Source organism: Eretmochelys imbricata, chromosome 4 (assembly GCF_965152235.1).
Source record: "Eretmochelys imbricata isolate rEreImb1 chromosome 4, rEreImb1.hap1, whole genome shotgun sequence".
In the NCBI taxonomy this organism is placed as follows: domain Eukaryota; kingdom Metazoa; phylum Chordata; order Testudines; family Cheloniidae; genus Eretmochelys; species Eretmochelys imbricata.
Window position 1 is genome coordinate 72,862,241 of NC_135575.1, and position 15,185 is coordinate 72,877,425.

General features: G+C 40.1%; 1 protein-coding gene across 4 annotated transcripts in view; it reads right to left on the reverse strand.

The window, feature by feature from the left end:
- Nucleotides 1–15,185, reverse strand: part of NEK1 (NIMA related kinase 1) — a 145,082-nt gene that overhangs the window by 57,956 nt on the left and 71,941 nt on the right. For all 4 annotated transcript variants that reach the window (XM_077815444.1, XM_077815446.1, XM_077815445.1 and 1 more), the window contains one exon: nucleotides 5,718–5,820. In XM_077815444.1, coding sequence (XP_077671570.1) covers nucleotides 5,718–5,820 — 103 coding nt within the window. The remainder of the gene's footprint in view (nucleotides 1–5,717; nucleotides 5,821–15,185) is intronic.

Genomic DNA, 15,185 nt, shown 5'->3' on the forward strand with positions numbered 1-15,185 from the left:
AGGAGAGGCTGAGGGAACTGGGATTGTTTAGTCTGCGGAAGAGAAGAAAGAGGGGGGATTTGATAGCTGCTTTCAACTACCTGAAAGGGGGTTCCAAAGAAGATGGCTCTAGACTGTTCTCAGTGGTAGCAGATGACAGAACAAGGAGTAATGGTCTCAAGTTGCAGTGGGGGAGGTTTAGGTTGGATATTAGGAAAAACTTTTTCACTAGGAGGGTGGTGAAACACTGGAATGCGTTACCTAGGGAGGTGGTGGAATCTCCTTCCTTAGATATTTTTAAGGTCAGGCTTGACAAAGCCCTGGCTGGGACGATTTAGTTGGGGATTGGTCCTGCTTTGAGCAGGGGGTTGGACTAGATGACCTCCTGAGGTCCCTTCCAACCCTGATATTCTATAATACTTTGGGATCTATGAAGTTCTTGTATTTATTATAAATTATAAACCATGCAGGAAAACAAGGCAGAGGCGAAGTCAAAGTGATGCTATTTTGTGATGAAGGTGGCAAACATGCGGGTAGCATACCTCTTCCTCCTTGTTTCTGGATTTCCTTCCTCTTGCAGAAATGGGCCTGCCTCCATAGATAGCTGCCAGGTTTTGCAGTGTACCCTGTTCACCATTTAATGTATCAAGTTTAAGAATGGCTAGGGCCAGAACATTATCTACCTTATCCAACAATAACTGTATTAAATTTCTTATGGGAAACATAGATGATTTTCAGCTCTTATGAGTTTCCCTGACAAGTCTTATTTACAAGAAACATTTGATAGTAATAATCAAAAACACTGAGTAACCAAAGAGAAAGCCTCAGAGCAGTCTAATAAATTAGATTTTTATACATATTTAGCTCCCTCTTCTGATCTCCATATGTGTCTAGTTTTTTCTAGCTAAATCTTTTATATTATAAATTCTCTGGGGTATGGGCTTTCTTTTTACTTGTCTTTTGCACCATCCGCAGCACACAGCTGACAATAATAATGCATTCCTCAGCTAAGCCTAGTATATCTAATCATTTTTATTCTAGTTTTAAATGTAAAATATTAACAATAGCTCATGGAAATTTTATTCATATCCAAAGTTAGATTAGTGTATATATAAACAGTTTAAGTACTTATCACAGCATTTACTAGATTTAAAAATAAATAAATAGAGTTGTATTGTAAATTGGCGACTAGAAACATTTTGCTTTTCCCTGCACTTCCGAAGTGTTTTCATACCAGAAAAATAAATAAAAATAAGAAAGGTATTTCTGGTTAAAAAAACATCATTTCTAATCTAATTAAAATGTTTGGTTTCATGACATTTGTTAAACAAACCAAAGAGCATAAATGAACACTGGTTTCTCCACCAATCCTACCAGTATCAATGCTGGTTACAGCAAACATGAAGTCCTATTTTAAATCAGAGAAGAGTCACAATTGTGAAAGAGAAAGTAAATGTTTTGAACTGTAAACATGACAAATACAGTAAAATTGCCAAGACTGCACAGATAAATCCAGGGAACATATTGCCTAACTGTTCCCATCAAAAGTTAAAAATGCCTTAATATAATTACCAGTTCTTATGGAACTGCAGCCCCAAACTAGTGACCTTTTATTGACACCACACCAAAATCAGACTACTTGTGCGAGAAAGGGTTTCATGATAGTAAATTTTGCAAACACACACACACACACCACAAAAACTAAGGAAGCCAATAATTAAAAACATAAGGGAGTTCACAACATAATTAAGCTCAAAACAACTGCAAGAAAACTTTAAAAGTTCACATTTTTCAACAGTGAGGTGGCAGTCACTTCTTCTTCTGCTTGAAATTTGAAAAAACCTGAATAATAATTCTAATTTGCAGAGACAGCCAATTCACTCAAGACTGTCCCATTAGTCAAAACAAAAATTTAAAATAAAATGGAGGTGCATGTAATGAGATGCTCCTGGGCGGGTCATCAGCAAGGGGAATCTGGATCTAAAAGCACAAGTCTCTACAGCTTGAGCTAAAAAAATCCATATCTGTTAACTAAAAGTCAGTAACTGACTTGTAAATCTCTATGTGGTCCAGCCAATAGAAAGGAATATAGCACCACACTGGGTACAAGTTACATGCTCCCACTGGCTGAGGAAACTTTAGAGGTCCACCCAGCTCAAATTCCAACTGCGGTCACTACTTGTAATGTGATTTCGCAGGTAGGTTTTTGATGGGCGGGGAAGATCATATCTGAGACATTTGGATTCAAGTAGTTCGAAGACTGCAGCAGACTTATAAACGTCAGTGATCCAACTACTACAGGAGGACTGCACAGCACAAGAAGTAAGCCTGGGTTACATAAGATCTGGAGATCTGCCATGAGCAGATGAAATTCTGATCTCAATTTATGATTGATAGAGTCCCTCAAAATAGGATAGAAATGTTTCTAACTGTTAACCCTTTCAATCTACAATAGCTGAGCTGAATGGAGAGTTTTCCAAATATTACCACAATGGGGAAAGGGGAGAGTGGAAGAGTGGAAGAGAGAGGGGATTTAAATTTCCAGCTCTTATAAAGCTGTGTAATACATGGTACCTATCAGCTTTACAAAAATGCTCACTGTCACCTCAAATTTCTTAAGTCTGCTTTTCATGTTTATATTTAAATTAGCTTAAAATTATTTCTGGCAGCTTTGGAGCCATGGTATTTTAGAATAGAAGTTGTCTCTAAGTGAGAAAGAAATTGGAAGTAAAAGCTTTAAGAATTTAGGTATCTAGTTAGACACACTCAATAATACTTCATTCACTGTTTCATAGTTGAGTTCCTCTCAGAATATGAATATTAGAATCTTGTATTGCAAGGATTTGGATTTTATAATGCGAGACAGCAATGCAAATTCATTAATAGTTTAGGCCAGAAACACATTACTCACAGTAAGGATGGTTGAGGGGTCTGTCAATTCAGTTACTGAGCCTCGAGACTTCTAGCTAAAATGTAATCTAGGTCTAGTACATTTATCTGAAGTCTGGTTTGATATCTTATGTGAAGCCATTTGAGAGTCATAGTCCAACTCTTAAAAAGCCAGTGTTCGCATTTATGGCTGACTTAGTACAATACTTCCTCAGCTCTCGTCCCCTAACGCCCCTACTCTACTTCCTCCACATTGATGACATCTTCATCATCTGGACCCATGGAAAAGAAGCCCTTGAGGAATTCCACCATGATTTCAACAATACCCATCCCACCATCAACCTCAGCCTGGACCAGTCCACACAAGAGGTCCGCTTCCTAGACACTACAGTGCTAATAAGCGATGATCACATAACCACCACCCTATACCGGGAACCTACTGACTGCTATACTTACCTATATGCCTCCAGTTTTCATCCAGACCACACCACACAGTTCATTGTCTACAACCAAGCTCTAAGATACAACCACATTTGCTCCAATCCCTCAGACAGAGACAAACATCTACAGGATCTCTGTCAAGCATTCTTAAAACTACAATACCCACCTGCTGAAGTGAAGAAACAGATTGACAGAGCCAGAAGGGTACCCAGAAGTCACCTACTACAAGACAGGCCCAACAAAGAAAGTAACAGAAAGCCACTAGCCGTCACCTACAGCCCCCAACTAAAACCTCTCCAGCGCATCATCAAGGATCTACAACCTATCCTGAAGGACGATCCCTCACTCTCACAGACCTTGGAAGACAGGCCAGTCCTCGCTGACAGACAGCCCCACAACCTAAAGCAAACACTCACCAGCAACAAAAACACCAACCCAGGAATCAAACCCTGCAACAAACCCCAGTGCCAACTCTGTCCACATATCTATTCAAGGGACACCATCATAGGAACTAACCACATCAGCCACACCATCAAGGGCTCATTCACCTGCACATCTACCAATGTGATATATGCCATCATGTGCCAGCAATGCCCCTCTGCCATGTACACTGGCCAACCGGACAGTCTCTACACTAAAGAATAAATGGACACAAATCTGACATCAGGAATGACAACATTCCAAAACCAGTAGGAGAACACTTCAATCTCCCTGATCACTAAATAACAGACCTAAAAGTGGCAATTCTTCAAAAACAGACTCCAGTGTGAAACTGCAGAACTGGAATTAATTTGAAAACTGGACACCATCACATTAGGCCTGAATAAAGACTGGGAGTGGTTGGGTCATTACAAAACCTAAACTTCATTTCCCCCTACTGTTACTCACACCTTCTAGTCAACTTTTTGAAATGGGCCACTCATTTCCACTGCAAAAGTTATTTTTCCTCCCTTGGTATCCTACTGTTAATTGAATTGTCTCATTAGCACTGACCCCCCCCCCCCGCCACTTGGTAAGGTAAATCCCATCTTTTCATATTCTGTGTATTTATACCTCCCTACTGTATGTTCCACTCCAAGCATCTGATGAAGTGAGTTTTAGCCCACAAAAGCTCATGCCCAAACAAATATGTTAGTCTCTAAGGTGCCACAAGGACTCCTCGTTGTTTTTACACATTAATTAGGCAATCTTAGTGATTTCTTCTCTATTATACTACATTAATTGCAACCAAGGCCAAGGACTGAATGGATATCAAACACTGAACTCATCCCTGAACAGTGAGCCTCTTCCTAAACTGATGTAGACCATGTGTGTCATGAAGGCCACTTGTTGATTTGAGTTATGGTTTTGAAAGGTGTAATCTGTCTTCATGCCACCTTAAGACAAAGACACTGACAGAAGCCTCTTAAGGATGCTTCACTATCTTACACATCAGCAAAGGGGAGTGCAGTAATCATCAAAATTGAAACAGAGAAGATATATAAGGAATTTGTCCACTGGCACCAAAATTAGCCCTGAAATGAAGAAGTGGCCGGTAAAACAGTACTCTAAGATTCAGTAATACCTGAGTAAGGGGACTCATTTACAACTTCATTGTCCCTTTGACCCAACTGCAACAAGACCGCAACCAGCTCCACCTGGGTCTAAAGGACAACAATATTGTAACAGGATCCCTGACTTGGCTGTATTTGTGGTGTGGACTGGTGTTAGAAAACACAAATCTCTTTGCCTATTCAAAAAACAAACAAACATCGTTCAACTGAACAATGGAACTATTCTAAGCAAATAAGTTATATAATGAAGCTGCAGTATTGTGAAAAACTTTCCAAAGTAGTATTACATTTATAATTGAAACAACTAGTTGGACACAAAAAGATAACTCATCTACATGTTATACCAATGTTCAAAAGTTTTAACCTCCATTAAAGGTTAAAACTATTTGTTGATTTTAACTTTGATGTTGAGTGTTTATAATATGTTTAAAGTAAAAATTATTTTAATGTACTTAATTTAAAAATAACTTAATATGCATATAGGTTATTGTAAATCAAGGGAATGTAGCTGAGACACAGCGGACAAACTACCGTAAACTGCAAGCTGCTGAACAATGCACAAAGTTCACATAATTAATTTTAAATGCACTTATCAATGTAAAAATTGTTTTCCAGTTCTTATCTACTTAAATTTATAATTTCAAAATAAAATTTTTAAAACTCCACCAACGCACTGTTACTATAAGATAATCAGCAAACGTTAAGTACATTTTTAAACATGTCAACTATTAATCATAAAATCAGAACGTAAAATGTTTGACAAAATGAAACACTATGTCTCACTTTTCAAAAGGATGTATATTCATAACTGACAATTATTAATAGTAATATAAATATGAAGACCAAATCCCATACCATATGTCCTTCAGCACGAGCTTTGTTTTGCATAGCTTCCCTCTTTCGTTGCCAGAATTCTTCAACTTGTTTTGCTCTTTCTGCTGCTACCCATCCTCTTTGCCTGAGTAATTGGAACATATGCCAATTAAAAGTTTCTGAATGCCACATTCAAAATGAATGTATTTACATACAATAACAGGAGAACAAAGAAGTCAGCATTCTGTGAAGGCACCATCTAATAGCACCTTTTACCAGCCAAAAACAAAACACAGACATTTCACAAAAGGAAGTTGACAGGAAGCTCACTTGGTTTGTCCCCACTTTTGAAAAAGCAGTTACAACCCCCAATGTTTTCCATCCACACAGTGGAGTCTTACAACTTGGCTAGTGAGGTTATTTTTACTAAAGCATGAAGTTATTCCAGAGGTTCTCAAATTGTGGTGTGTGAATCACTATCAGTCCATAGAACACTTGAAGATGGTCTGCAGACAGCTGGCTGATCACTTGGCACTGACTGTTCCTTATTTCCAGATGCTAAACTTCATTAAAAGACAGCCAAAGATACAATACTTTAATGTGTAAGCACAATTGCTGTAGTTGCCAAGGGGTGTTATGCAACTGCAAATGGGAGGTGGTGCATGCAAGTCCAACTGGGAAAGGAAAGGGTGTATGAGAATCTCGGGATTAAGATGTGGTCTATCCTGTGGTAAAGTTTGATAACTACTGTTCACTTCAGATTAACTGATTTGTGAGATAAAGAAATTCTGCCTCAATGCTATATCACTCAATCATGTCAGCTTATATTACAATTTTGCAGCACAGGTGTTTTCCCAAACAGGAAACTACTTTTCCAAAGACTAAAAATAAGACAACATGGTTGTGATGGCAAAGGCAGCAGCCAGAAACTAAGATATATAAAATAACAAAATATTTTTAAAAGAAAAAAGTACAAATTTAGACAAAAATGACAAAATGTATAATGTGTACAGTATCAACCTGGTGATTTATCACACATTAGAAATGTTAAAAAGGTGAATGAAATAATGTTGTAATGCAAAGATATTTCGGTTTTATTCCTGAGGATTTTACAAGTGAATCAATTATGGTTGCACCATGTTTTCCAGTTGGGTTTCCATTTCTCCCTCATTCCTCTAAGCTATCTAAGGCTGTAATACCAAACTGCAAAATGTCAGGTTCCATCACCCCTCTGTAACACTGTTTTCTCTGCTGGCAGACAAGCTTGAAATTATGCCACTGGAAACAATAGTGTTAGTATAAGTCCCAAATTTCATTATTGTTTGATGCAAGACGAAGTAATTTCATGCCTAGAAAACTGTCAAGTAAACTGAATATAAATTCCATAATCAAAGTACATATCTAGTGTCCAATAGCACCGTGTACAGCCAAATAAGTGATCAACATACAATACCAGAGAAAAAATAAACCTTGTTCCACTACAAAAGTAACCATCTTTAACTCCAAAAACCATGTGGTATAGTTCAGGCTTTTTGAAGTTTTAGTGCACATAAAGATTACTTAATGTATGCTGTAAGCATGATGAAAGAACTAACTAAAAATAAATGTCCTTTTTGTGAGGCTCTGGAACTATATGTAGCCAACCAGAAGAAGCTCTCAGAGTAGCACCCATGTTAGTCTGTATCCGCAAAAAGAACAGAACAGGAGTACTTGTGGCACCTTAGAGACTAATAAATTTATTAGAGCATAAGCTTTCGTGGGCTACAGCCCACTTCATCAGATGCACAGAATGGAACATATAGTAAGACGACATTATATATATATATATATATATATATATACACACACACATACATACACACACACACACACACACACACAGATAAGTTAGAAGTTTCCATACAAACTGTGAGAGGCTAATTAGTTAAGATGAGCTATTATCAGCAGGAGAAAAAAATACTTTTGTAGTGATAATCAAGATGGCTCATTTAGACAGTTGACAAGAAGGTGTGAGGATACTTCACATGTGGAAGTAGATTCAATACGTGTAATGACCCAGCCACTCCCAGTCTCTATTCAAACCCAAGTTAATGGTATCTAGTTTGCATATTAATTCAAGCTCAGCAGTTTCTCCTTGGAGTCTGTTTTTGAAACTTTTCTGTTGCAGAATTGCCACCCTTAATTTTTTTACTGAGTGGCCAGAGAAGTTGAAGTGTTCTCCTACCGGTTTTTGAATGTTAGGATTCCTGATGTCAGATTTGTATCCATTTATTCTTTAGCGTACAGACTGTCCAGTTTGGCCAATGTATATGGCAGAGGGGCATTGCTAGCACATGATGGCATATATCACATGGGTAGATGTGCAGATGAACGACCCCCTGATGGCGTGACTAATATGATTAGGTCCTATGATGGTGTCACTTGAATAAATATGTGGACAGAGGATGCATTTGGGCTTTGTTGCAAGGATAGGTTCCTAGGTTAGTGTTTTTGTTGTGTGGTTGCTGGTGAGTATTTGCTTCAGGTTGGGGGGCTGTCTGTAGGCAAAGGACTGGCCTGTCTCCCAAGATTTGTGAGAGTGATGGGTCGTCCTTCAGGATAGGTTGTAGATCCTTGATGATGCGTTGGAGAGGTTTTAGTTGGGGGCTGAAGGTGACAGCTAGTGGCATTCTGTTATTTTTTTTGTTGGGCCTATCCTGTAGTAGGTGACTTTTGGGTACTCTTCTGGCTCTGTCAATCTGTTTCTTCACTTCAGCAGGTGGGTGTTGTAGTTTTAAGAATGCTTGATAGAGATCTTGTAGGTGTTTGTTTCTGTCTGAGGGATTGGAGCAAATGCGGCTGTATCGTAGAGCTTGGTTGTAGACAATGGATCGTGTGGTGTGTCCTGGATGGAGGCTGGAGGCATGTAGGTAAGTATAGCGGTCAGTACGTTTCCGGTACAGGGTGGTGTTTATGTGACCATCGCTTATTAGCACAGTAGTGTCCAGGAAATGGACTGCTTGTGTGGACTGGTCCAGGCTGAGGTTGATGGTGGGATGGGTATTGTTGAAATCATGGTGGAATTCCTCAAGGGCTTCTTTTCCCATGGGTCCACATGATGAAGATGTCATCAATGTAGTGCAAGTAGAGTAGGGGCATTAGGGGACGAGAGCTAAGGAAGCTTTGTTATAAGTCCTCCATAAAAGTGTTAGCATACTGTGGGACCATGCGGGTACTCATAGCAGTGCCGCTGACTTGAAGGTATATATTGTCCCCAAATGTGAAATCGTTGTGGGTGAGGACAAAGCCGCAAAGGTCAGCCACCAGGTTTGCTGTGACATTATCTGGGATACTGCTCCTGATGGCTTGTAGTCCATCTTTGTGTGGAATGTTGGTGTAGAGGGCTTCTACATCCAGTGGAAAGGAGGGTGTTTTCTGGAAGATCACCGATGGATTGTAGTTTCCTCAGGAACTCAGTGGTGTCTTGAAGACAGCTGGGAGTGCTGGTAGCGTAGGGCCTGAGGAGAGAATCCACATAGCCAGACAATCCTGCTGTCAGGGTGCCAATGCCTGAGATGATGGGGTGTCTAGGATTCCCAGGTTTATGGATCTTGGGAAGCAGAGAGAGTACCCCTGGTCGGGATTCTTGGCGTGTGTCTGCATAGATCTGTTCCTGTGCCTTTTCAGGGAGTTACTTGAGCAGTGGTATAGTTTCTTTTGGTAATCCTCAGTGGGATCAGAGGATTATGGCCTGTAGAATGTGGAGTTAGAGAGCTGCCTAGCAGCCTCTTGTTCATATTCCAACTTATTCATGATGATGACAGCATCTTTGTCAGCCTTTTTGATTATGATGTCAGAGTCGTTCCTGAGGCTGTTGATGGCGTTGTGTTCAGCACGGCTGGGATTATGGGGCAAGTGATGCTGCATCCGATGAAGTGAGCTGCAGCTCACGAAAGCTTATGCTCAAATAAATTGGTTAGTCTCTAAAGGTGCCACTAGTACTCCTTTTCTTTTTGCTTTTCCACAATTTCAGCCCGTGCATGTCAACGGAAGCAATCTATGTCGAAGTCCAGTCTGTTGTTTCGACCTTCAGGAGGAGTCCACACAGAATCCTTCTTTTTGTAGTGTTGATATGAAGGATTCTGTGGGTTAGTATGTTGTTCAGAGGTGTGTTGGAAATATTCTTTGAGTCAGAGACATCGAAAGTAGGATTCTAGGTCACCACAGAACTGTATCATGTTCGTGGGCCTGGAGGGACAAAAGGAGAGGCCCTGAGATAGGACAGACTTTTCTGCCAGACTAAGAGTACAGCTGGAAAGATTAACAATATTGTTGGATGGGTTAAGGGAACCAATGTTGTGGCTCCTTGTGGCATGTAGTAGTTTAGTATCCTTTCTGCTTTGTAGAGAAGCAAAGTTTGTTATAAATGGCTTGTCTAGTTTTTGTAAAGTCCAGCCACAAGGAAGTTTGTGTGGAAGGTTGGTTTTTTATGAGAGTATCCAGTTTTGAGAGCTCATTCTGAATCTTTCCCTGTTTGCTGTAGAGGATGTTGATCAGGTGGTTCCGCAGTTTCTTTGAGAGCGTGTGGCACAATCTCTCAGCATAGTCTGTGTGATAAGTAGATGTTAATGGATTTTTTACCTTTAGTCCTTTTCGTATGATGTCCATCTGTTTGCATTTAGAAAGGAAGATATCTGTCTGTATCTGTACGAGCTTTTTCACAAAGTTGATGGATTTCCGTTCCATACAGCTAAATTCAGCGCCTTTCATAATGACAGGTTTGACAGTAGCAGCCGTGTTAGTCTGTATCCACAAAAAGAACAGGAGTACTTGTGGCACCTTAGAGACTAACCAATTTATTAGAGCATAAGCTTTCGTGAGCTACAGTCCACTTCATCGGATGCATAGAATGGAACATATAGTAAGCACGCGCACACACAAGTTACCATACAAACTGTGAGAGGCTAATTAGTTGAGCTATTATCAGCAGGAGAAAAAAACTTTTGTAGTCTGAAAGCCATGCAGACACTTGGCAAAAAGGTGTGAGAATACTTAATTTAAGGAAATAGATTCAATTTGCAACAGAAAAGCTTCAAAAACAGACTCCAAGGAGAAACTGCTGAGCTTGAATTAATATGCAGACTAGGTACCATTAACTTTGGTTTGAATAGAGACTGGGAGTGGCTAGGTCATTACACATATTGAATCTGTTTCCTTAAGTTAAGTATCCTCACACCTTCTTGTCAACTAAGTGGTTTCAGATGACAAAAGTTTTTTTCTCCTGCTGATAATAGCTCATCTTAACTAATTAGCCTCTCACAGTTTGTATGGTAACTTCCAACGTGTGTGTGTGTGTGTTCGTTCCATTCTATGCATCCGATGAAGTGGACTATAGCCCATGAAAGCTTATGCTCTAATAAATTTGTTAGTCTCTAAGGGGCCACAAGTACTCCTGTTCTTTTTGCAGAACAAGCTTGTTTATAATCATATATTGCATACAATATTTGACAAGCAGAAAGGTTCACTCAAATATCACTAGTAATATGAATTTGTAATCATTTACATCCACAGTGTGTGGTACAGGAACGGTATACATTATACAAAGACAACAGTTTTAAGATCTAGTGAAAGGCTCTGTTAAACTACATAAGGTTTTTCAGTCACTCAGATATGTGTATGAACTAATTTAAAAATAAATACAACTGAACTACTGGTTTTTTTAGCTAGTTTCTTGCTTTAACCAACCATCCTACTCTCATACCCTTGCAGTTCACCTTCAGTTGAAACCATCACACACAAGGGAACTATTACTAAGTTAAATAGTGTAATGCTTATAGGTAATACACTGAGTATTTCACACATTTCTGACGATAATATCATGGTTTAAGTCCAAAGATGATCCAATTTATAAATGAAAAACACTCTGAAAAGGTGAGATCTAGAAGAAATCATATTCAACCCTATTCTTTCCCCACCCTGGTTGGTCTTAATTTCTTTAAATCTTTATGGCTCAAACTAGTCTTGAAAAAATAGGTAATGTTTGAAATATTAGTTAACATGCGATGTTTAATGGACATGTTTTTAAGCACGAGTGTAGACAGGGTTTAAACCTTTAAAATATTTTGGCTAGTCATATTCACACTAGTGTTTAAAAATGCTGGTTAAAATATGTTAGCTAACATGTTTTAACCAGCATTTTTAAAAATACAACCCATTTTCCTAGCCTAGACATGGCCTGGGGAGAGGGAAGGAGGGAGGGAGGGAAATGGGGAGGGGGAAATCGAAGAAATTAAGTCCGAAGGTGGCAGATGTAGCTGACTAGATGCCCACTTACTGGGTGCAGCAGGAAAAACATTAACTACATCACAAAGGCTCAAGTTACTGCATAGGAAACAGTAACCAAAACAGTGAATGTCATTACCATCATCATCATGGCAAATCCCAAAAGGAAATGGCCTCTTTCCAGATCAAGCACCACCCAGTTCAATCTCTGGCAAAAGTGCAGTAGGTGATCTTGGCAGTACATTGGAAAGCTTACTGTGACACCGAAACTCCTGATGCCCAACATGGTTGCTGGCCATGCAGTGGCACTCTGATACATATGCTTTGAAATTCAGCTGTGTTGCACTAATAAAACGTCCATACAAGAAAGCTGCTGGAACCAAACCAGTGCTAGTGGAGGAAGTTGTTGGGTTCGGCTTTATTTTTGATCTTCTCCTGCCACTTGATACAAAGCAGCTGATGCAAACAAGAAGAAGAACTGCAAACATCAATCTGGTGTTCTTCAGCCTTGCTCAATGTCCATGTTTCACTTCGATTCTAACACCTGAATACACTCTACATTAACACTCCTTTGATCTAGAGTTATTTAATTAAATGTAGAAATAATTTAACAGCAAAAACTACATGATATAGGCAGATGAAAACAATATAATCAACATCTCCTTTCATTTCTATTAACATACGAATGAATTAGTTTGAATGCACACTAACACTTAACACTTCTTTGATGTTCACATACACGTGAATTGTCCCGAGACTCTGACATGCGCTGGCACCTGGCCTGTCAGCCTCAAAGAAGGTTCCCTTGAGATGTGGACTGTGCCCTGGTGGAGTGGGCATGCAGCTTGTCAGGTGACTGCTAGTCCACTGGTTGGTAACATGATCTAATGCACTGGACAATCCAACTAAATATTCTCCACGTAGAAATGGCTTGTCCTTTGACACTCCCCGTGTAAGAAAGAACGAGCTTGGGTGACTTCCAGAAACATTTTGTTCTGTCCTGGTATAATAAAATGGCTCTACATACATCTAGAGTACACAGTCTTTGCTCTGCTCTACCAGCATGACATCTGGGAAAGAATACAAGTAACTGGATGATTTCATTAGTGTGGAATTCAGACACCAACTTTGGGAAGAAATCTGGGATGTGGTCTCAGAGACTGTCATTATGAATGATAGTATAAGATTTATAGTATAAAATGGCTCTGCTATCTGGGTTTGCATTCTCCAACTTCTAGCAGATGTGACTGTCAAGAGGAAGGCCAATTTCATAGAAAGAAAGGGTAAAGAGCATGTAACCACAGGCTGGAAGGGGACATCCACCAGCTTCAAAAGGAAAAAGTTAAGATCCCAAGTTGGGGCTGGATTTCTGACAAGTGAGAATAGCCTCAAGATGCTCTTCAGTAAACTGTTTGCCAGAGGATGAAAGAAAATTGGTCACAGGTGAGTAAATTGCAGAGATGGCCACCAAGTGAATCTGTAGCGAGCTTAGCAAGTGACCAGAGTTCAAGTGCAGGAAATAGTCCAGAATCTATTGTATTCCAGTATGCAGAGGGGAAGACTGATGCTGTAAAGCTCCATTTGTAAATCTGAAGTAGTACATGGACCTAGTGGAAGTTCTCCTGCTATTCATAGGGATTTTCTAAATGTCCTGTGAGCAGACCAACTCCACTAGTGTCAGCCAGCCAGCATCCATGCTACCAGGTGAAGAGCACTCATGTTTGGGTGCAAAAGGTCATTTGCCTCGGCCACAACGAGGCTATAAGGATTACCCTGGTTTTCTCTTGCTTGATCTTCTGCAGAACACTGGGAAGCAGGGGGATGGGAGGGAACGTATTTAGGCCCTCTATTCAAGAGAGGAGAAAGGAATCCAAAAAAAAGCTGGGACACTTGTTCTGGTTTCCCAAAGAGGTCCTTGTGGGGGAGTCCCCCAGAAGGTTAAAAGTGTCCTGAAGGACCCTCGGGTGGCACAACTACTTGTGGTTGTCACAGAAATGCCTGCTCTGGCCGTCTGCCCTCATGTTGTCCACTCCTGGGAGATGGCTGACAAAGTAATGTGTGACAAAAACCCAGAGTTAAATGACCTCTTGGCATAAGTAAGACAGCTGCCATGTTGTCAGACATCACCAATACAGATCGGCACCAAATGTCCAGAAAGAAGGCAGTGCATGCTGTGGGTATAGTCATGAGTTCTAGAACACCAATGTGCAGGGCCCTTTCTGTATGGACCACAGGCCCTGAGTTTTAAAGTTCCCCATTTGAGTCCCGCATCCAAGCAAGGAGGCAACAGTTATGATAGTCCTTGAGGGTGAAATGGTGCTGTAAAGAAAACTCTTGCAAATGTTGCACTAGTCCTTCCCCCAGTCCAGTGACTGAAGGACTGACAAGGGGAGATGCTGTGACAAATATCTTGAATAAACCTTGCTGAATTTAAGTATTTTAGGAATTCATTGTATTAAAAATGCTAAGTGTTTATGTACTATTGAGGGACTGTACATATTTCCAGGGGGAGAGGGACTACAGCCCTCCAGGAACTAATAAAGGTGGGTGTGGTTAGGCAAATTCAATCGATTTTAATACCTCCAGAGGGCTACCACCATTTGTAGAGAGGCTCGCATATGCTAGTTTAAACTGGATTCTTCATGGGCCAGCAGACAATGAAAAGACTGTTGGTTCAATACCCTGAATTAAAACTGACCCAGGGTCTTCTTTCTGATCCAGCACATGGACAGGACCTCTGATCCAAGGGAGGCATCAATCAGGGAAGGGATAGACCTTTGGCCCATTTGGGTGCTTGTTTTGAGCTGAATCTGTGATGAACTTGTAGCTACAGAAAAAAAAAAAAAAATCTCAGTGAGGTTTGAAGGACTAACCACAAAACAAAGTCCTGGTTGTAGTTGGGGGAGGGGGTGATTTCTGGTAAGCTTATTAGCATGCATGCAAGTTCTTTTATTGTTTTTAATACGTTTTCTCTGTAATGATTTTATCTTAAGAGGACAAGTGCTTGCATAGAAAGAACTGTGTGGTAACTTAACTGTTGGCATTACATAGTTTACCATCTCCAACAGAAGCAAATCAGGCCTACTTAGACAGTCTATCATTTGGATAACAACAGCGTAGTCAGGGAACTGTTCAATCTGGAAATACCCCCGTCACAAAGGAGGAAGATGCAGGACTCTGCCCAACAGAGGTGATGGCTGGATGACCCAGGGGGAATAGACTTTCAGTTGCTCTGAACTAGGATAACCT